Source organism: Oryx dammah, unplaced genomic scaffold, assembly GCF_014754425.2.
Source record: "Oryx dammah isolate SB20612 unplaced genomic scaffold, SCBI_Odam_1.1 HiC_scaffold_23, whole genome shotgun sequence".
In the NCBI taxonomy this organism is placed as follows: Eukaryota; Metazoa; Chordata; class Mammalia; order Artiodactyla; family Bovidae; genus Oryx; species Oryx dammah.
Window position 1 is genome coordinate 75,305,642 of NW_024070207.1, and position 23,718 is coordinate 75,329,359.

Sequence of the window (23,718 nt, forward strand, 5' to 3'; positions counted from 1 at the left end):
CTTTATTATTCAGCATATCCCAGAGCCTTGAAATGGTTTTCCTGACAGAATGGCCTAGTTCCAAATCCTTATTGCTGCTATCATCATATGTCTTATTTCCAAGCCAGGAAAAGATCCTTTCCAATATGGAAGGTAGTGGCCTGAGACTGTGGATAATCTTGATGAGATTGGACTTTCTTTTACTGTATTGAGATGGTGATGATACCATAGAGCATGACCAATCACTGTTGCTTTCCCTGAATGAGAACAGGGATGGAATTTCCTAGAGTTTCTTCACCAAAAGAAAGCATTCACATAGAAACATGTAACTGAGATGTTAGACTCAAAGCATGTGGGAAAATGGATTTATATCACTTCATGTGTGACATAAGAATTTACTTCATACTTTCTAGAAGGTACATGTGCTTGAGGTTAATCCTAAGTGCTGTAGGTTAGATGGCCTCTGCCACAAGGCATCTTCCAGAAGCATGTGATCTAATTACATTGCACTTTTGAGCTATGTCAGTAGTATTATTATTAATAAGTCTTTGATATTTTTTGTTTGACTAGTCTGATGGCAGTTGTACTAGGGTTAATAAAAGCAGGGCTATGTATCTACCCTGGGACCAAAGTAGGGGAGCTATAGAGGAACTCCTTGGCTCTAACCCTTATGGTGGTAGCAGCAGGCAGTGATCAATAAAAAGCTCCCAAGAAAAAGAAAACTCTTGGGGAAAAATTCTTTGAAACAAGACTTACTCTTTCTTTCCCCATGGAAACTCTTGCCCCACTGCCTACTGAGAACATAATAGTATAAATAATAACGAGCATTTATTGAGTGTTTATTATGTACCAGGCCCTGAAATAAGTATACTACCTCATGTAATCATCACCACAACCTCATGAGGTAGATACTACTATTATTTCTTTTACTGAGGAGAAAATTTTAGATATAGAAAGATTATGAACTTGCCCAAGATCTTGCAGTTGGTAAGTAGCACAACTGGCTCCAGAACCTGCAGTTCTTTTAAAACTTTATTGTGGAGAGTTTCAAATGTAAAAGGAAATTGTATATTTAATAAAAAAAATATACAGTATAGCATACAGCATAACATATTCCACATGTCCATATTGCCCAGCTTCAACATTTACAACTACATGCCCAATCTTGTTTCATCTATACCCTTACCCATTTCCCTAAAACAGACATCATGTCATTTCTTCCATAAACGCTTCAGTATGTACATGTAAAAGATGAAGACTCTTTTTTAACCAAAACCTCAATACCATTATCATACATAAAATAAACTAAAAAAAATAGTAATTCCTTAAAAGCAGTAACTATCTGGTCAGTGTCCTAATTCTCCTTCTTACATTAAAAAAAAATTAATCAGGATCCAAATAGGACCCATGTGTTTTAATTGCTTGACATATCTCTTAGGTCTCATTTAGCTGACCAGACCTCTGTTCTTAACCACTACACTCTGACCCAGGTTTTCTATTACCAAGGAAGGTGACAATTTCCATATAGCAGGAGTTCTCAATTAGCTGTTCATTAACAGATTCATGGGGCTCTATGAATCTCTTAAAATTGGTTTTCAAAATTTTACATGTGTTTGTGTAGGTTAATTTTTCTAGGGAGAATATCCTTGGCTCTAATTAGAGTCTCAAAACTTTAATTAAGACATAAGACAACTGAAAAGCATATGCTATTGTCATAGGAAATTGTTAAACCACAATAGCTAAGGGAAGGCCATAAAGTGGCTAGTTGAGGATGGGAAAAGAAGTTAAATTCAGTTTAGCACATTACACTGAAATATTAGAGATATTTATAAATAACTTTTGAGATAAATAGAAATAGTTAAGGATTACCTGATGTCTATATTTGAAAGTAATATAATCTTGGCATATTGTGGTTTTGCTGAATTGTGGTCATGAAAATAATCAGATCTTGAATTGAATTCCTTGTATTATGAGACCTGTGTCTCCACATGAAGTGGGGTAGGTAGAGACTGATTTTTGTGGGATATCATTGATTTGTTCCATAACAAAAGCTCCTTTGAATATGTATATAATTTTGCAATCTTATGTCTACATGTCTAAAAATGAAAAGGTGATAAAGGTTGTCATTAATCTTTCCTCTACACCAACTTTTCCTAGATGAAATTCAACATAGAACACCCAATGGTACTATCAGCAGCAGCATAGAACCCCCCAAGCCACCACAATACCCCAAAATGCCTATGCAAAAAAGTGTGGAAGCAGATCCTGGGAGGAAGTCCCCAAGCAGGCTTGTTTCAGATGTCAAGTTGGAGACCTGCCTCGAGGTGGACGTGGGGAAATTGGTGTCTAGGCTCCAGGATGGAGGGACCAAGGCCATACCAAAGGCCAGCAATGGACCTGTGCCAGGCCCTGGGACCACTAAGGTCCCCTCTCTCCACATAAAGAGATCAGCACCTCGGCCCCTGGCTCACCACAAGGAGGGTAAGTGCTTGGGAATTCCAAGAGGAAGAGAAATGACCTCAACTACTTTGCACCTTGAAACACTTATGAGGTTGTAGATGTTTAAGTAGAAATCTGTTCCAGTTTATTACTACTAATGTTGAAATCTTCTTTGTGAACCTATGGACTGTAGCCTGCCAGGCTCCTCTATCCATGGGGATTCTCCAAGCAAGAATACCGGAGTGGGTTGCCATGCCCTCCTCCAGGGAATCTTCCCAGCGATTGAACCCAGGTCTCCCACATTGCAGGCAGGTTTTTTTTTACCAGCTAAGCCATCCAGGAAGCCCAAGAATACTGGAGTAGGTAGCCTATTTCTGAGCTTCCCTGGCGGCTCAGAGGTTAAAGCATCTGCTGCAATGCGGGAGACCTGGGTTCGATCCCTGGGTCGGGAAGATCCCCTGGAGAAGGAAATGGCAACCCACTCCAGTATTCTTGCCTGGAGAATCCCATGGACGGAGGAGCCTGGAGGGCTACAGTCCACAGGGTCGCAAAGAGTTGGACACGACTGAGCAACTTCACTTCGCCTATTCCTTCTCTAAGAGATATTCCTGACCCAGGAATTGAACCAGGGTCTCCTGCACTGCAGGTGGATTCTTTACCAGTTGAGCTACCAGGGAAGCCCAAGAATATAGAAACCATTTACAATAATCACTAGAATGTAAGCCTTTATGAGGGAGGGATTTTTGGCTGTTTTATTTACTTCTATATCCCAGGTACTTAGAACAGTGCCTAATTGTCACATAGTAGGTACTCATTATTTGTGAAATAAATTAATAATAATGATATTATTTTTTCCATTATAGGTTATTACAGGATATTGAATATAGTTCCTTGTGCTATATAGTATGACCTTGTTCATCCATTCTGTATATAATAGTATGTATCTGCTAATCCCATATTCCCAATCCATCCATCCTCCACACGACTCCCCCCTTGGCAGCCACAAGGCTGTTCTCTATGTCTATGACTCTTTTAAGGTTTCATAAAATAAGTTCATTTCTGTCATATTTTAGATTCCATGAATATTAGTGATACCATATTTGTCTTTCTCTTTCTGACTTACTTTACTTATTATGATAGTCTCTAGATCTATCCATGTTTCTTCAAATGACATTAGTTCATTCTATTTTTATGTTTGACTAGTATTCCATACAATATATGCATACATACATACACACACACACACACACACAGAGTGAGAGAGGATTCCCAGGTGGCCCTAGTGGTAAAGAATCTGCCTGCCAGTGCAGGAGACACAAGAGACTCAAGTTTGATCCCTGAGTTGGGACGATCCCCGGAAATAGGTAATAGCAACCCACTCCAGTATTCTTATCTGAAAAATTCCATGAACAGAAGAGACTGGCAAGCTATAGTCCATGGGGTCACAAAGAGACACAACTGAGTAACTGAGCATGTACACACAGACACACACACAGACACACACACATATATTGCATCTTCTTTATCCATTCATCTCTCGATGTACATTTAGGTTGCTTCCATATGTCTTGGCAATATAAATAATGCTGCTGTGAACAGTGATGTGCATGTATCTTTTTGAATTGATATTATTTATTAATATAATTTTTGCTGTCATTTTTTTATTTCTACTTCTGTATGCATTATGGCATGCTCACCACCAAGAATTTAGTTTCTATCCATCACCATACAGTTTATTCCCTTTACTCATTTCACCCCCTCCTTCCCCTCTGGTAACCATTGCTCTGTTCTTTTCATCTGCATGTTTGTTTTGTTTTAGTTTGGTTTGTTCATTTATTTTGTTTTTTTGTTCATTGATTATTTTTTTATCTTTTTCCACATAAACAAAATCATACAGTATTTGTTTTTCTCTTCTTTCACTTAGCATAATATGCTTAAGGTTCACCCATGTTGTTGTGAATGACAGTATTTCATCTTTTTATGACACAGTAGTATTCCTTTGTATATATCACATCTTTACTTATTCATCCATTGTTGTGCACTTAGGTTTTCCCCCATATCTTAGCTATTATAAATAATGGTGTGATGAACATAGAGTTACATATATTTTTTGAATTAGTATTTTCATGTTATTTGTATAATATCCACAAGTGGAATAGCTGTATCATATGGTAGTTCTAGTCTTAATTTTTGAGGAATCTCCATACTGTGTTCTATAGTGGCTATACCAAGTTACATTCCCACCAACGGTATAAGAGGGTTCACTTTTCTCCACACTCCTCTTCATAATTTGTTATTGTCTTTTAGGAAATAGCCATTCTGATGGGCATGATGTGATATCTCACTGGGGTTTTGATTTGCATTGTCCTAATAATTAATGATCTTGGACACATTTTAATATTCCTGTTGGCCATTGTTATGTCTTTTTTGGGAAAATGTCCGTATAGCTTTTCTCTTCATTTTTAAAGTAGGTTGTTTAGGGTTTTTTGTTGTTGAGTTACATGAGTTCTTTAAATGTTTTGGACATTAACCCCTTATAAGATATATGATTCAAAAATATTTTCTCTCATTCAGTAGATTGTCTTTTCATTTTTGTGGAAGGTTTCCTTTGCTGTGCAGAAGTTTGATATAGTCCTATTCAGTTTGATATAATCCTTTTGGCTTATTTTTGCTTTTGCTTCCCTTGCCTGAGGAAAATATTCAAAAAGATATTGTTAAGATCAATGTCAAAGAGTGTACTGCATATGTTTTCTTCTAGGAGTATAATGGTTTCAGGCATTACATTCAAATCTTTATTTTGAGATTTTTTTGTATGTTGTGAGATAGTGGTCTAGTTTGTTTGTTTATTTCTTTTTTTGTGGCTGTGCAGTTTTCCTAGCACCATTTATTGAAGAAAATATCTTTGTCCATTCTAAGATCTTTAATCGTTTGTAATAAATTAATTTTCCATATATTTGTGGGTTTATTTCAGTGGTTTCAATTGTGTTTTATTGATATATGTGTCTGTTTTTCTATCAACACCATGCTGTTTGATTACAAGAATTTTATAATATAGATTAAAATCAGGGATTATAATACCTACAGCTTTGTTCCTTTTTTTTTTTTTCTTCAAAATTGCTTTGACTTTTTGACTTCTTGAAGAATTGATGCTTTTGAACTGTGGTGTTGGAGAAGACTCTTGAGGGTCCCTTGGACTGCAAGGAGATCCAACCAGTCCATTCTGAAGGAGATCAACCCTGGGATTTCTTTGGAGGGAATGATGCTGAAGCTGAAACTCCAGTACTTTGGCCACCTCATGTGAAGAGTTGACTCATTGGAAAAGACTTTGATGCTGGGAGGGATTGGGGGCAGGAGAAGAAGGGGACAACCGAGGATGAGATGGCTGGATGGCATCACTGACTCGATGAACGCAAGTCTGAGTGAACTCCGGGAGTTGGTGATGGACAGGGAGGCCTGGCGTGCTGCGATTCATTGGGTCACAAAGAGTTGGACATGACTGAGCAACTGAACTAAACTGAACTGATGGTTCCATATGTTTTAGAATTGTTTGTTCTATTTCTATTAAAGCTGTCATTGGGATTTTGATAAGCCTTGCCCTAAACCTGTAGATTGCTTTTGGTAATATGAGCATTTTATTATTTATTTATTTATTTATTTATTTATTTATATAAATTTATTTATTTTAATTGGAGGCTAAGTACTTTACAATATTGTATTGGTTTTGCCATACATCAACATGAATCCGCCATGGGTATACTCGTATTTTTTGATTTATTTTTTTAAACTTTTATTTTGAATTGAGGTATAGATGGTTAGCAATGTTATGATCATTTCAAGTGAACAACAAAGGGACTCAGCCATACATATACATGTATCCATTCTCCCCCAAATTCCTCTCCCATCCAGGCTGCCACATAGCATTGATAAGAGTTCCATGTGCAATACAGTTGGTCCTTGTTGGTTATCCACTTTAAATATAGCAGAGTATACATGTCCATCACAAAGTTCTCCCCACCCCTCCCACCAGCAACCATAAATTCATTCTCTCAGTCTATTAGTCTCTTTCTGTGTTGTAAGTAAGTTCATCTGTATCATTTCTTTTTAGAATCCACATATAATGGATGTCATATGGTATTTCTCCTTCTCTATCTGACTTACTTCACTCAGCATGACTATCTCTAGATCCATTCATGTTGCTGCAAATGGCACCATTTCATTCTTCTTAATGGCTGAGTAATATTCCATTGCATATATGTACTACATCTTTATCGCTTTCCCTATGGGTGGACATTTAGGTTGCTTTCGTGTTTTGGCTATTGTAAACAGTGCTACAATGTTAGGGTGCATGTATCCTTTTGGATCATGTTTTTCTCTGGATATATGCCCAGGAGTTGGATTGCAGGGTCATATGGTAGCTCAATTTTTAGTTTTTTAAAGAACCTCCATACCATTCTCCATAGTGGCTTTTCCAACTTACATTCTCGCCAACAGTGCACGAGGGTTCCCATCTCTCCACACCCTCTCTAGCATTTATTGTTTGTGGATTTTTTGATGACAACCATTCTGGCTGGTGTGAGGTGATAACTCACTATAGTTTTGATTTGCATTACTCTGATAAATAGCAGTGTTGAACATCTTTTCCTGTGCCTCTTGACCATTTGTATGTCTTCTGTGGAGAAATGTCTACTTAGGTCTTCTACCCATTTGTTGATTGGGTTGTTTGTTTTGATGCTGTTAAGTGTCATGAGCTGTTTATAGATGTTGGAGTCTAATCCCTTGTCAGTCACATCATTTGCAAATATTTTCTCCCAACCTGTGGATTGTCTTTTCATTTTTTATTGTTTCCATTGCTATGCAAAATCTTTTGAGTTTAAGTAGGTCCCGTTTGTTTATTTTTGTTTTAATTTCCATTATTCTGGGAGTTGGATTAAGAAAAGATATTACTGCAATTTACATCAAAGAGTGTTCTGCCTATGTTTTCCCTTGGGAGTTTTATAGTGTCTGGTTTCACATTTAGACCTTTAATATATTTTGAGCCTTGTGTATGGTGTTAAAGAATGATCTAATTTCATTTTTGCCTGTAACTTTCCAGTTTTCCCAGCACTATTTGTTGAAGAGAGTTTCTTTCAATCATTTTGTAGTCCTGCTTCCTTTGTCATAAATTAATTAACCATAGGTGCAAGGGTTTATTTCTGGGTTTTCTATCCTGTTCCTTGGACTATATTTCTGTTTTTGTGCCAGTACCGTACTGTTTTGATAACAGTGACTTTATAGTATAGTCTGAAGTCAGGGACCTGATTCTTCCAGCTCTTTCTCAAGATTGCTTTGGCTATTCAGGGTCTTTTGTGTCTACATAAATATCTTGAGATTTTCTGTTCTAGCTCTGTGAAAAAATGTCATCGGTAATTTGATAAGAATTGTGTTGAGTTTGTAGGTTGCCTTGAGTATTATAGTCATTTTGACAAAGTGAGTTTTCTAATCCATGAGCATGGAATATCTTTCCATCTGTGTGTGTCTTCAATTTCTTTCATCAGCATGTTATAGTTTTTGGAGTACAGGTCTTTTTACTCCTTAGGTAGATTTATTCCTAGTTATTTTGATCTTTTTGATGTGATGGTAAGTGGAATTGTTTCTTGAATTTCTCTTTCTGATCTTTCCTTGTTAGTGTATAGAAATGCAAGATTTCTGTGTGTTAATTTTGTAACCTGCAACTTTACCAAATTCATTGATTAGCTCTAGTAGTTTTCTGGTGTCATCTTTAGGGTATTCTATTTATAGCATCATGTCATCTGCAAAGAGTGGTGATTTAACTTCTTTTCCAATTGAATTCCCTTTACTTCTTTTTCTTCTCTGATTTCTGTAGCTAGGACTTCCAAAACTGTTGAATAAAAGTGGTGAGAGTGGACTTCCTTATCTTGGCCCTGACTTAGAGGAAATGCCTGCAGCTTTTCACCATTAAGTATGATGTTAGCTGTAGGTTTGTCACCAGTTCAGTTCAGTTCAGTCGCTCAGTCGTGTCCAAGTCTTTGTGACCCCATGAATCACAGCACGCCAGGCCTCCCTGTCCATCACCAACTCCCGGAGTTCATTCAGACTCACGTCCATCAAGTCAGTGATGCCATCCAGCCATCTCATCCTCTGTCGTCCCCTTCTCCTCCTGCCCCCAATCCCTCCCAGCATCAGAGTCTTTTCCAATGAGTCAGTTTGTCATATATAGCCTTTATTATGATGAGGTATGTTCTTTCTGTGCCAACTTTCTGCAAAGATTTTTATCATAAACGGGTGCTATAATTTGTCAAAAGCTTTTCCTGCATTTATTGAGATGATCATATGTTTTTTATTCTTCAATTTGTTAATGTGGTTTTATCACATTGATTGATTTGCAGATATTGAGAACTCTGCATCCCTGGGATGAATCCCACTTGATCATGTTGTATGATCTTTTTAATGTATTGTTGAATTCAGATTGCTAGTATTGCTAGTTTAGGATTTTTGCATCTATGTTTATCAGTGACGCATGTGTGCATGATAAGTTGCTTCAGTTGTGTCCAACTGTTTTTGATCCTATGCACAATAGCCCACCAGGCTCCTCTATCCATGGGGTTCCCCAGGCAAGAATGGTGGAAGGTTGCCATGCCCTCCTTTCACGGATCTTCCTTATCCAGGGATCAAACCCACGTCTCTTAGGTCTCCTGCATTGGCAGGTGGGTTCTTTTCCACTAGTGCTATCAGTGATATTGGCCTGTAATTTTTTTTTTTTGGTATATGTTTTTCTGATTTTGATATCAGGGTGATGATGGCCTCATAGAATGAATTTGGAAGTTTCCTATCTTCTGCATTTTTTTTGGAAAAAGTTTGAGAAGGATGAGTTTTAACCCTTCTCTACATGTTTGATATAATTCACCTGATGTGAAGACCTTAGGTCCTGGACTTTTGTTTGTTGAGAGTTTTTCAATCATAGTTTCAATTTCAGTACTTGTGAGTCATCTGTCCATATTTTTTATTTCTTCTTGGTTCAATCTTGGGAGACTGTACCTTTCTAAAAATTTGTCCATTTCTTCAAGGTTGTCCTTTTTATAGGCATACAGTTTTTCATAGTAGTCTCTTATGATCCTTGATATTTCTGTGGTTCAATTATAACTTCTCCATTTTCATTTCAAATTTTTTGAGTCCTCTCCCTTTTTTTCTTGATGAGTCTGGCTAAAAGTTTATCAATTTTGTTTATCTTTTCAAGGAACAAGATTTTAGTTTCATTGATCTTTCCAGTTGTTTTATTTGTCTTTACTTCATTTATTTCTGCTCTGATCTTTATGATTTCTTTCCTTCATTCTTTTTTCTCTGGTTGTTTTAGGTGTAAAGTTAGGTTGTTTGAGATTTTTCTTGTTTCTTGAGGTAAGATTTTATAAATTTCCCTCTTAGAACTGCTTTTGCTGCACCCCATAGGTTTTGGACTGTTGCACTTTCATTTTCATTTGTCTCTAGGTATTTTTAATTTCCTCTTTGATTCCTTCAGTGACCCATTTGTTGTTTAGTAACATATTGTTTAACTGCCATGTATTTGTGTTTCTTACAATTTTTCCTTGCAGTTTATTTCTAATCACCTAGCATTGTGATCTATAAAGAGTCTTGATATCATTTCAAATTTTTTAAATTTGCCAAGGCTCACCTTGGTTTATTTTCATTTTATTGCATTTTGTTTATCAATGAAAATAGTTATTTGATGGAATCTTTAGAATTTTCTTTAGATAAAACAATATCATCCTCAAATGTGGTAGTTTTACTTTTCCCTTTCCAATTTAGATGCATTGTATTTATTTTTCTTGCCTAATTGCTCTGGCTGACTTCCAGTTTTATGTTTAATAAGAGTGATGAGAGTGGGCATCCTTGTCTTACTCCTTTTCTTGAAGGGATAGCTTTTGGTTTTTCACCATTGAGTATGATGTTAGCTACACATGTATAGTATGTAGTCTATGACCTTCACTATGTTGAAGCACTTCCTTCTATACCCATTTTGTTGAGAATTTTTATCATTTGTGAGTATTGAATCTTGTCAAATACTTTTTCAGCCTCTATTGAGATGATATTGTATTTGATTTGTTAATATTTTGAGATTTTTTACATCCATGTTTACCAGGGATAATGGCCTGTAATTGTGTGTGTGTGTGTGTGTGTGTGCATGTGTTGTCCTTGTTTGGTTTTGGTATCAAGATAATGTTTGCCTTGTGAAATAAGTTAGGAAGTGTTCCCTCCTCTTTAATTTTTTAGAAAAACTTGAGGAAAATACATATTACATCGCCTTTGAATGTTTGGTATAAACCACCTGGGAAGCTGTCTGGTCATGGACTTTTGATTATTAGAGGTTTTGTTTACTGTTTTAATCTCTGTATTAGTGATCAGTCTATTCAGATTTTTCTATTTCTTCATGACTTAGTCTTGGAAGATTGGGATTCAAAGAATTTGTCCATTTCTTCTAGGTTGGGCAATTTGTTGACTTATACATTTATTTGTTCATATCATTGTCTTACAATTATTTGTATTTCTGTGGTATCTGTTATTATTTCTGTTCTTTCATTTCTAATTTTATTTATCAGAGACTTTTTACTTTTCTCTTTTTTTCTTAGTGTCTAGCTAAATGTTTGTTAATATTTCTTTTCATCATTTCAAAGAATCAGCTCTTAGTTTCTTTGACCTTTTCTATTATCTTTTTGGTCTCTGTTTCAATTTACTTCCACTCTGATCTTTATTATTTCTTTTCTTGTACTGACTTTGGGCTTCATTTTTCCCCCTTTTTTTTCTAGTTCATTTATGTGTAAGGTTAGATAGTTTCTTTGAGATTTATTATTTCTGTTTTTAAAAGTTTCTTTCTTTCTTTATTATTTATTTTTGGTTGTGCTCAGTCTTCATTGCTGTGTGGACTTTTCTCTAGTTGAAGCAAGAGGGGGCTACTCTCTAGTTGCAGTGTACAGGTTTCTCATTTCAGTGGCTTCTCTTGTTGCTGACATGGGCTCTAGGGCATTCAAGCTTCAGTAGTTGCAGCACTTGAGCTCAGTAGTTGCAGTTCCTGGGCTTTAGAGTACAGGTGCAATAGTTGTGATGAATGGGCTTAGTTGCTCTGTGGCATGTGGGATCTTCCTAGACCAGAGATCAAACCTGTGTCCCTGCATTGGCAGGCAGATTCTTTACCACTAAACCACAAGGGAAACCCTACATTTTATATCTTGGGGTAGCCTCTATTGCTATAAATGTCTCTCTAATACCACTTTTGCTGCATCTAATATATTTAATATGCCATGTTTTCACTTTCACTTGTCTTCAGGTAACTTTCAATGTCTACTTTGATTTATTTGTTATCTCAATAGTTGTTCAGTAGTATGTTGTTCATTCTCCCCATATTTATAATTCTTAAAGATTCTTGTAGTTGATTACTAGTTTCATTCCACTATGATTGGAAAAGGTGCCTGATATGATTTCAATTTTCTTAAATTTATTGAGACTTGTTTTTTGTCCCAACATATAGTCTTTCCTTGAGAATGTTCCATGTGCACTTGAGAGGAACATATATTCTGCTACATTTAGATGGAATGTTTTGTATGAACCTATTAAGTCCATCTGCTCTACTGTTTCATTTAAGACTTCTGTTTCCTTGTTAACTTCCTGTATGGATGATCTATTAATTGATGTAAGAGAGGAGTTAAAGTCCCCTACAATTGCTGTGTTGCTATCAATTTCTCACTTTGTTGTTGTTGTTCAGTCACTAAGTCATGTGCAACCTTTTGTGACACCATGGACTGCAGCGTGCCAGCCTTCCGTGTCCTTCACTATTTCCTGGAGTTTGCTCAGACTCATGTCCATTGAGTCAGTGATACCATCCAACCAGTTACCTCTTTCAATTTAAGCCTGAATTTTGCAATAAGGAGCTCATGATCTGAGCCACAGTCAGCTCCAGGTCTTGGTTTTGCTGAGTGTATAGAGCTTCTCCATCTTCAGCTGCAAAGAATATAATCAATCTGATTTATATATTGACCATCTGGTGATGTCCATGTGTAGTATCTTCTCTTGTGCTATTGGAAGAGGGTGTTTGCTGTGACTAGTGTGTTCTCTTGGCAAAACTCTGTTAGCCTTTGCCCTGCTTCATTTTGTACTCTAAAGCCAAGCTTGTTTGTTACTCCAGGTATCTCTTGACGTCCTACTTTTGCATTCCAGTTCCCTCTGATGAAAAGGACATCTCTTTTTGGTGTTAGTTCCAGAAGGTCTTGAAGGTCTTAATAGAACTGTTCAACTTCAGCTTCTTCATCATTAGTGGTTGGGGCATAGACTTGGATTATTGTGATGTTGACCACAAAGGATGAGATGGTTGGATGGCATCACTGACTCAATGGACATGAGTTTGAGCAGGATCTGGGAGATGGTGACGGGCAGGGAAGGCTGGAGTGCTGCAGTCCATGGGGTTACAAAGTTCAGACACACCTGAGCAACTGAACAAAAACAGCAACTGTGATGTTGAATGGTTTACCTTGGCAATGAACCAAGATCATTCTGTCATTTTTGACATTGCACCCATGTACTGCATTTCAGATTCTTTTGTTGACAATGAGGGCTACTCAAGTCCTAAGAAATCTATAAATGCTATGATTCTTTAGTTATGGTCATTTGATAGAGAATGGGGAGGGAGGGAACAAGTTGAGCTGGAGAGGCAGATCAAATTTATAGTAAGTCACATTAAAGTCCAAGGTTAAACATAAATTACAAGGAAGTACAATTTGGTATAAATACCACTAAGCTGAAAAGGCTTAGTGAAGTCTCAGGTGTAACTTAGGCTCCAGAGTCTCTGAGACATGAATTTGAATCTTGGTCCTGCTTCATCCTAGTTGTGGGACCTTGGAGAAGTCACAGCCTCTCTGAGCCCAGTTGTCTAACTTGTAAAATGAAGATGTTTATGTGTATAGGATTGCTATAATGATGAAATGAGATACCTATATAGTTAGCACATAAGGAGTACTCAGTTTAAGGTAGCATTTGTTTTGATTTTACAGGAATCCAGTTACTAACTACATGATCTTAATGAGGTAAACTTCACTTCTCTGAGCCAGTTTTCTCAACTGTAAGTGAAGACAATGCCTATATTGCAAACAAGATTTTTTTTTTTTTTGGTGTTTAAGTAAGATTAGGTATACAGAATTTTTGGTAATATAATAGAAGTTCAAAAAATGATAGTGCTACTGATTGGGTAACAGCCTCTTAGGAAATGGCAGGCATGGAAGATGGTAGATGTTTACTCTTCTATATTCTAGAGCTGATGAGAAGTCTCAAGCTCTAAATGTAGAGGTTATAAAAGAGCTCAGAGCTACTTTTTCCACCCTCATCCTATCTCTGACCATGCCAAACACTCAGAAATAGGAGGACAATTGATAAGGGGAAGGGGCAAGGAAGGCTTCTTAGCCATCTTCCTCAAAGTCCAGCCTTTTGACAATCCTACCTCAAAGTCCAGCCTTTTGACAATCTTACCCCAGGGAACTCTCCCTTAACTCATTTCTTTTGGCACCCAAGTTTGACTCTTTAGTGTGGATGCTGAGTTACAATACTCATGCTTATTTTCCATGAGTATGACTCATTCTTAAACTCAGTTTTAAGCCCCTGGATGGCAAAGTCTATGTCAAATCATTTTTTTGCATCTCTTGTGAAAGCATAAGGCTGGGCACAAAACCCCTCAAGAAACACTCAATAAATTTAATACCTTTCAGTTTATATTTTAGAATAACCCTCAAATTTGGGTATATTATGTTTGTGTGTGTCACAGATGGCACAAATGGGGACTTCAAAAAGGAAAGCTTTTCCCATTGTCCTTCTAGTGGACTGAGCTACATTTTTCTTTTCTCAATGAGTATTAAATGACATCTACATGCAAGGCAATTTACTTGGGCCCTTTCTGAATAAAGAGAGGGATCTCCCCTAGATCTAGCTCTCAGGTTGCTCCATCTTAATCGGGGAGGTAAAGCCAACAAAACAAAGAGCCTGAATCAAAGTACAAGGTGATTAGTGCTGTAAGAGTGAGAGAAAGGAATTTGCAGCATATTAGACTTCCAAAAGATATGAAACTTAAGTTGAATCTTGATGGATGATGCAAATTGCAGTATATAAGAAGGGATAGAGGGCATCTTAAAAAGAGATTATTAATTGTATGATGTGTACATGGAACAAGAAGTAATACTATTTATGTAGTCTATTCTCTATGTCTGTTTTTCCATTGCTGCCTTGTAAATAAATTCTTCAGTAACATTTTTCTAGATTCCATATATGTGCATTAAAATACAATATTTATCTTTCTCTTTCTGACTCACTTCACTTTTACTACTACTAACAACAAAACAGCAAACACTGAGAAAAACAGTGGATGCAGAAATAGGAGTTATAAGTCTTAGTCCTCTCTCTACCACTTACCTAATTATGTGATCATGGATGAGTGAGTTCACCTTTCCAAACCTTAGTTTACTTCTCTGTAAAATGGAGAAGATAAGACCCATCTACTATTCTTTCCTCACAAGCTTATTGTGAACATCAGTAATTATCTGGAAGAGTACTTTGAATGGTATAACATTTTAGAAAAATTAGATTATTATTATTATTTTGGTCATTATTTAGCTACAATTCTGTGTACATGGCCTGGTGCTAAGGGGAATGGTGTGTCCAGAAATGTAAGATACAGCCTAGATGGGGAGACAGCATTTCTCTGTGTGTGACTGAATAGTACTTGGCTCATATCACCATTAGAGCACAAATCATACCGTATTATCATTATCATTTTTTTCATATCTGTCTCCCTCACAAGAATGACTAGCTACAGGAATGAAAAAACCCTACAGAGCAATATATGTACTTTATGAGCATTTACATGGATGGAAATTACCTATGCCAGGTGGAGTATTCAGAGGATTGAGATTTGAGCTGAATGTTTAGGGGTGGTTTCAGTACAGATCAGGCTTCCCTGGTGGCTCAGAGGGTAAAGCATCTGCCTGCAATGCAGGACACCCAGGTTTGATACCTGGATCAGGAAGATCCCCTGGAGAAGGAAATGGCAACCCACTCCAGTATTCTTGCCTGGAGAATCCCATGGACAGAGGAGCCTGGTAGGCTACAGTCCACGGGGTCGCAAAGAGTCAGACATGACTAAGCAACTTCACTTTCTTTCTTTTCTTTTTCTTTCAATACAGATCAAACATGAAAACAAGGGTATATATTGGACAAGAAGCAGGACAGAGTCTAACACTCACTTATCCCAGCTGTCAGCTAGGTACTCTCTATCAGCCATCTAATTTAGTTCTTACAACTACCTCCTGAGGATACCCATTTCTCAGATGAATACCTTCATAGTCAAAGAGTTGAAATAACTGTCCAGGGTCTCACAGCTTAGAAATAGCAGAACAAGGCCTGAAAGCCCAACTCAAGTCTCTACTTTTCACACTGTACCATACTGTCTCATCTAGAAGTAAGAACCAAGGGATTGCTTTGATAGGGCCAGTGAGGAGACTGGTTTAACAAAAGTAGAGCTGGAGTTAAAGTCCTGTGTTAGTGCCTGGGATAATAATTTGGGACCAACTCATAGAAGGCCTTGAATTTTTGCTAGGGATTTTGAACTTTATCCTGTATGTTTTGTAGCCACTGAGAAAATCTAGAAAAACAGTTTTCAAATACATAAGGATTATGGATAAAAGTTGATATTTTTTACATTTACCTTAAAAAGTTTTGTAGAAGAAAAAGTGATTATCAGGGTTTACTGACAAAAACTGAGTGAATATCAAAATCTGATAACACCCTTGCATAGTTACACATGTGTCTGTTTCCAGATGGGGTTCATCAGGCCATGAATATTTCTGTGGCCTTTTCTTCAGTTAATATTATTTTATATGAATACATTTTTCACCTAGCCCAAATCCTTGTTAGTTCATGCATAATATGTATTGATTAAATGCCTGTAAGAATTTAGTTATTTCCTTTGTGCTTGAGTATGGGTTAAATGCCTGTAAGAATTTAGTTATTTCCTTTGTGCTTGAGTATGGCTTTGTGCTATTAAGAAGCATGTTTTTGTGCTGATTGCTTATTTTTTCCTCTTGGGTTAATTTCTTTGGGTCTGTTCTTCAAAGTGGATCAACTGAATCAATTAACATGAACTGTCTCATATATATTATTTTGCATTTCATCCACATTGTTCCACAATTCTTGATGTCAGGCTATCTAGATAGAGTAAGCCCACTGTATAGTGCTATGAGCAATGTGTGCATGCATCTGTTTCAATATATTCCTGCCAGAACTGTTTTATTAAAAAATTATGTGTATTTATTTTGTGCTGAGTCACATGGAGACTAGAGACATAGAGGTAGAAAGTTCAGTTAGGAGACTGCTACAATAGTCAAGGTTTAAGTGAAAAGAACCTGATTTTTTGGTGATGATGACTATAAAAAATTCATCATCAGATATTGACTAAGCACCTGCTATGTGTCAGTCACAATACCAAACATGTTAGTGAAAAGTGAAAGTGAAGTCGCTCAGTCGTGTCCAACTCTTTGCCACCCCATGGACTGTAGCCTATCAGGCTCCTCCATCCATGGGATTTTCCAGGCAAGAGTGCTGGAGTGGATTGCCATTTCCCTCTCCAGGGGATCTTCCCGACCCAGGAATCAAACCCGGGTCTCCCGCATTGCAGGCAGACACTTTACCATCTGAGCCAGTACCTAAGCAAATTCTCCCAATGCCTCTGTAAGGTAATATATTATTGGTCTTAATTATATAGTTGAAGAAACTGAGACTGAGCAAATTGATACCCTCAGTTCAGTTCAGTTCAGTCACTCAGTCATGTCCAACTCTTTGCGACCTCATGTACTGCAGCATGCCAGGCTTCCCTGTCTATCACCAACTCCTGGAGCTTACTCAAACTTATGTCCATCTATTCAGTGATCATATATTGACTAAGCACCTGCTTTGTGTATTACTGGTCTTTATATAGTTGAAGAAACTGAGACGAAGCAAATTGATGCCCTAGGTGACACAAATATGAAATTTCAGATCTGGAGTTCAAACATAGACTATCTGAAGGGATAGCTGCTAGAATAATTTTTTAATCCAGAGTTGTTAGTAACCAAAAAGAAATGGGGACCAAGAAAGGTGGCCAATATCACTGCAATATTGAGTATCTCCTGAGGAGTAGTGTTCCATTTGGCTAACTGTTCAAGTTCTTGTTCTCTCTTCCAGGAGACTCTGACAGTTTCAGCAAAGTGCGGCCTCCGGGAGAAAAGCCAACCATCATCAGACCCCCAGTGAGGCCTCCAGACCCTCCCTGCCGGGCAACTACTTCCCAGAAACCAGAACCAAAGCCAGATGTTATGGCTGGCAATGCAGGGGAAATCCCATCATCTGTGTAAGTAGGGCTGTTTTTCAACCTTGACCTAAAGCCCACCTTAGATCACTAAGAATGCTTTTAAGATTATCATTATGGTTGTAAAGGGTGTACAATGCACAACCCTGGGGCATCATTCACTTCATAGTGAAGGGAACTATCACAGACCAGCCCTGTTCAGAGTTTTCTACTGGGAGAGTTTTCCTAAGAGTTTTCCTAAGCTGAAGTGTTTAAAACTTAATGCCTGATAGGACACCCATTTTTCTTAGTTGCCCTGATCTCTGTAGGGTAATAAGTTTACCTGCTGCTTTCATGCTTCCTTGGCCTGGAAATTTTTTATCTTATTATTACTACTTGTTTTAAAAGTAATTTAATGAACAGATTTGTTCATTTTACTTGTACTTCAAGGCTTTTTATAAAAAAGGGAAAGTATGATTTTAAAAATTTTCCAAAATGACTCTCCTTCTCCAAAGAGCATCTTACAGGGTAAGAACAGAACTAATATCCAGCAGGTCTTCCTGAGGATGGTTTGCAAGCCAAGAGACCAGGGATAGAGCAGCTAAGATGGGGCCGCAGCACCTCTTAGGGACCAGCCTTGCTTGGCCACAAAACTAATCTGGCTGGCCTCTCCATAGCCAGTGCCTGGGACCCCTCTCAGTATCCTGCTTCCTGGTTTTCCTTTTTCTTCTGTTTATTGTCTCATAATTGTAAAATTGAGGAAGTAAGAAAATAAAAGCCTCTACCACTTGGACTGATTAGCTAAGTGTATTTATAAAATGCCACAGACTATACTCTGAAACCAATAACTTGTTTTACTTATTTCTCCCAAGAGTAGCCTGAATGCATATCATACTTAGACATTCTGAACTAAGGAGAAGCAGAAAGTATCAGCCATAGCCTTGGGAGTGCCTATGGTGTCTGAGCCATTTCACATTCTGATATGTAGATTTTCCCTCAGACCCAGATCCTTTGCAAGCTAAGGCAGAACGTGGCATTGGTGGCCTGTCTGGTTCATATTTTATTCTCATTTCCATTGGCCATTGGTTCTCACACACATTTCAGAGCAGTTCATGGGACTTGGTTGACTTCTGTTTGCAGAGTGGCTTCCAGGACCAGATTCTTTGAAACAGCTTCCCGGAAAACAGGAAGGTAAGAGATGCACAGGACAGAATTTCAACCAAATCACTTTTTAATAAATGCATCATGAGTGTGTCATTTACTCTCTTAACATTCTCTTTTTCTGTTTCCTGTAGCTCTGTCTCTGTCTGACTGTGTTTGTTCCTTTCTCTCCCTCAACACTGTCTTTCTGTCTCCCCAATCTTAACTTGTGTTTCTGCCTTTTCCTTATACCTGTGTGTCTCTCTACCTTTGTCACTCTTACCTATTTGTTTCTTTTACACTATTTCTTTCCCTGTCTCTGTAATTCTTAGTCTCTTTCTCTCTCTTTGTGTTTTTCTACTTATGTCTCTGTTTCTTTGTCTCTCAGTTTCCCTATCTCTTTGACTCTTTCTGTCTCTCTCTCCATGTCTCTTTCTTTGTCTATCTCTGTATTTGTTGTCTCTGCCCCTCTGACTCTGTTTTTCGACCTCTCTCTCTCTCTCTCTCTCTCTCTCACACACACACACACAGAGTACTCACATGCCAAGTGGTATTGCAAAAATATTATGCTCATTGTAGGTCTTTTTCTGTTAGTTTGCTTATTTAGATCCTATTTTATTCTAAAAGGGCAACTGATAGAAATATATAGAGTGTAATATTCTAACATAAATGGCCTTAGAATGAGCATAGTCCTGATTTCAGAGGTAAGCATTAGACTTAGTGGCTATTTTCAAACTGGCTGCACATATAAATCACCTGGAAATTTTTGAGGGAAAAAAAAATGAACACAGATTCCTGCCTTCCACTCTAGACTCATTAAAACAGAATCTCCAGGAGTAGCACCTGGGAATCTAGGTTTTTACATTTCTTTCCTTTCTTCTTTCCAATTAATTTGTTTTTAAAATTCTTCAAGTGCTAGTATAGACTTTTCAAGGCCTATCATTTGGGACCCTTTAGATTGGAACACTTGGAGAAATGATTGCTTATCCTTCAGGGACTCTTCTGTGAGTTCACTTAGTGTTGCTTATCAGAGAGATCAAAATTGTATTTCCTGGTGGGTGATAGGAGTGTAACTCTTCTGGGTGTTCAATTAAAAGCAGAGTAATATGTCTTTACCAGCACTGGAGCTGGGATAGATTAGACATCATTTAGTTAAAACTGTGGGCCCTGACTCACCAGGACATGATTCTGAATAGCAGGCCACTGAAATTCTGCTTGGCAGTCAGTCACATGGAACTCTAGTCTAGACCAAATTCTCCTTAGACAATAATTTACCATTTATTCTACCATAACAGATGAAAGTGAGGTCAAAGCCCTAGATTTCTCCTACTGATATAATGAAGATAAAGTTTTTACCTAGAATATTTTTTGAAGCAGGCTTAATCAGATAGGCTTGGGGGTGGGGGGGAAGAAAAACAGAAAGAGACACCTTAATATTCTTAAAGCATCTGCCTATAAGCAGGATTATTTACTACTTCTGGGTAGTCCTTCCTCCCTCCCTAAGATAAGCCATATGATAAATAAATACCAGGAAAATAGAATAAAGCAATCTTGAATTAACAGAATGAAGTGTGCATATCTAAAGGAAAGCTTTTTAGAGGTAGTGGTATCTGAGATGAAGCTTGAAAGATGGGTAGAATACACTGAAAATGAGAACGATTGTTCTGTAGTCTTGAACAGGGAACCAAGGCATTGAGCTGTATATGTACTAAGCATGAACAAAGTCCAGTAGAATCTTTAAGGCAGCTTGATTTCTAATAGGGAAACTATAGCCAAACTGATGTTGAAAATGTGGAAAGATTGGTAACCATTGCCTAGGCTTTGTCATAGTGCTCAGATGGAGGATGACCCTACCAGTCCTATATTCAGGCCTCTGGAACCTAAATTTAATCCTCTTCCCTTATCCCCAGATTCTATCTTGGCAGAAGTGTATAAGACCAAGGTAGGTACACCAGTCCTCCAATATGTCATGAGTCACCTTCCTAGGTACCTACAGAGTCCTCCCATTCGGCATCCACATGACAAAAGCACCCCTTCCGTCTAGACCCGTTTTAAAAAAATAATTTATTTTAATTGTACGCTAATTACTTTATAATATTGTGGTGGGTTTTGCCATAAACTGACATGAATCTGTCACAGGTGTACATATGTCCCCCCCATGCTGAACCCCCCTCCCTTCTCTCTCCCCATCCCATCCCTCTGGGTTTTCCCAGTGCAACAGCTTTGAGTGCCCTGTTTTATACATTGAACTTGGACTGGTTATCTATTTCACATATGGTAATATACATGTTTCAGTGCTATTCTCTCAGATCATCTCACCCTCGCCTTCTCCCACAGAGTCCAAAAGTCTGTTTTTTATATCTGTGTCTCTCTTGCTGTCTCACATATAGATAGGGCCATCATTACCATCTTTCTAAATTCCATATATATGTGTTAATATATTGTATTGGTGTTTTTCTTTCTGACCCCAGTTTTGTAACCACCATTTTCATCAGTGCATCTACATGCTGGCTGCTGGTCAAAATTCTTAGACTAGCCACAGTCAATCTCATCTCATCACTAATGAAAATGATAATCTATTTAACCTTTGCTGTGCCCCTTTTTGCCTCCAATATGTACACCTGACTATATGTAACCTGATATTTGAATGACCTCACTTTTCATTTATCTCCCATATACAACAATTTAAAAATTAAAAACTCAAAAGAAGAGAAAGGAGGGGGAAATATTTCAGTAAGGCAGAACCACTTATGCAATGCAAGTTTACAAAGAGCTTAGTGTTCCACTTTGGCTGGAATGTGGGGTTGAGGGGAAGGAAGCTCAGCTGGAAGTGAGGCCAGGAAGATGGATTGGGGCCAGATTGTAAAGGCCTTATATAACATACCAAGGAGTTCAGTCTTTATTCTCTAGTCATTATGGAGAGCTTAAAAGCTTAAAAAATGACAATGCATATTCTAATCTGCATGAATTATTTTGAAATACACACACATTCTGTTGGTAATGAGGAAGATAAGAGAGTAAAACCTGAAGGCAGTGAGACCAATTAGGAGGCTAATCATCCTAGCAAGAGTTGATGAGGTCTTGATATATGGCATTGTTAGCAGGAATAGAATGAAAGGATAGATTTGAGGTAGACTCAGTAAGACCTTAATGACTTTTCAAATATGGAACATTGGAGAAGGATTAAGAGAGAAAAAAATCTAACTTGGATAGCTGGGTAGATGGTAGCAATAGTTAATCATGGTGGAACAGGTTTTGTGGAAAACTTTCTCTGATCAATTTTGGACACTGTGTATGAAGATTCTGTGTGACATCCAGATGGTAATGACCAATGGGTAACTACAACTTAGACTAGTAATTGGTACTGGACCTCCATACATTTAGGGGTAGAATTATTGAGTACAGACACTGTACAAATTTATTCACATATACTACAATATGAATAGTAACTTTTGGGGTAGGAGTGAGGTCTCAGTGCTTGATGGGGATTGAAATCATGAATGGGAATAAGATTACTCAGGGAGTAGGTATAAATAGACTCAAGAGAGAGGAGAAAAACAATGTTGAGAACATAGCCCTGGGACCAGCTGTTGTCTGGGATTTTCTGCCCACATTATATGGACCTTAATTCTCCAGGGTTTTCTCTTTCCTCCAAACATCTCTAGACAAGGTGACCATAGGACTGATCTAAAGACATCAAGAGGCCAGGCAAAGCTTGTTTGGTCTCTGAGGCAAAGGAAGATTCATGTTTCATAGACGGTATTTGCCTTTCCCCTTTGCCCTTCTTTCATTGGAGATAATCATAGAATGTAGTCTTTGGTCTTAGGGCAATTTCTCTCGTCTCCCCTAGCCTCCCATTGTATGACACTCAAAGGATTGTGGTAGCACCTGAAAGGTGTTTTTGTGTCTGGGACACTGAGCTCTCTAAATCTGCTAGAAAGGTAGCCTAACCTATAAGCATGGAGTGAGATGTTTTGAAATATCTGGATGGAATCACTTCCTAATTTTTCAAATGGCCTGATTGGCACTGTCTTGGAAGGGTTACCCACCCACTTGTTTTGCCTTTCCAGTTCTGATTTCTAGAGTCTTAGTGAAATGTCTTTCATCCTTTACCCGCAGTTCTCAAGGCAGACTTCCTGGAGATGAGAGTTGAGGCCTCAGGTATGTAGTATCCTCTTCTGATTACAAAACCTTGTTACACATATGCCTTCTTTTATGAGATCTGAGTTTTTGAGAACTGGAATGCCATGTAGGTCCAGAGGGTGGGAATTCACCTCTGTGGCTCAGTTTACTACTTTGTAATTACATGACCCTTATACTTACTGTCGTTTAATACTGAGGTTCTCTGTTTTTAAGTTTACTTTTTCTTTCTTTCTCTCTCAGCCAAACTACAGTATAATTTTATGAGTTGCCTTTGAATCAGTTGCCTTAGAAATCCTAGGTTGTGACATTTGGGGCAATTACATTTCCTTTCTTGGGCCTCAATTTACTAATATGTAAAATGAAACGTTTGGAACCTTTTAATTCTGACATCCTTTGGGTCTGTAAGAATATCAGTAAACTCTCATTTGATATTTTGGTAAGTCCCAAGAGTCTACCTTAGTATTTGTAGAGGGATTTCATTCCTTCAGCCTAAATCACTATTTCATACTCCTTGAACCTTCATCCTTAGTTCTTTATATATGTCAAATGCAAAGCACTTTCACATCCATTAGCTCATTTAGTCCATATCAAATGTCAGAAATAAGGAAGATAATATGTACTTTCACTAAACATATAAAGAAACTGAGGTTCAGAGGTGATACATAACTTAC

General features: G+C 37.7%; 1 protein-coding gene across 3 annotated transcripts in view; it reads left to right on the plus strand.

Annotated features, from left to right (window-relative positions):
* OPHN1 (oligophrenin 1) overlaps window positions 1-23,718 on the plus strand; it is a 567,594-nt gene that overhangs the window by 538,646 nt on the left and 5,230 nt on the right. For 2 of the 3 annotated variants that reach the window (XM_040265770.1, XM_040265771.1), the window contains exons 21-24: window positions 2,137-2,460; window positions 17,662-17,827; window positions 18,905-18,955; window positions 23,024-23,065. In XM_040265770.1, the coding sequence (XP_040121704.1) occupies window positions 2,137-2,460; window positions 17,662-17,827; window positions 18,905-18,955; window positions 23,024-23,057 (575 nt within the window). In that variant the 3' untranslated portion in view covers window positions 23,058-23,065. The remainder of the gene's footprint in view (window positions 1-2,136; window positions 2,461-17,661; window positions 17,828-18,904; window positions 18,956-23,023; window positions 23,066-23,718) is intronic. The other variant, XM_040265772.1, reaches the window with a different exon arrangement.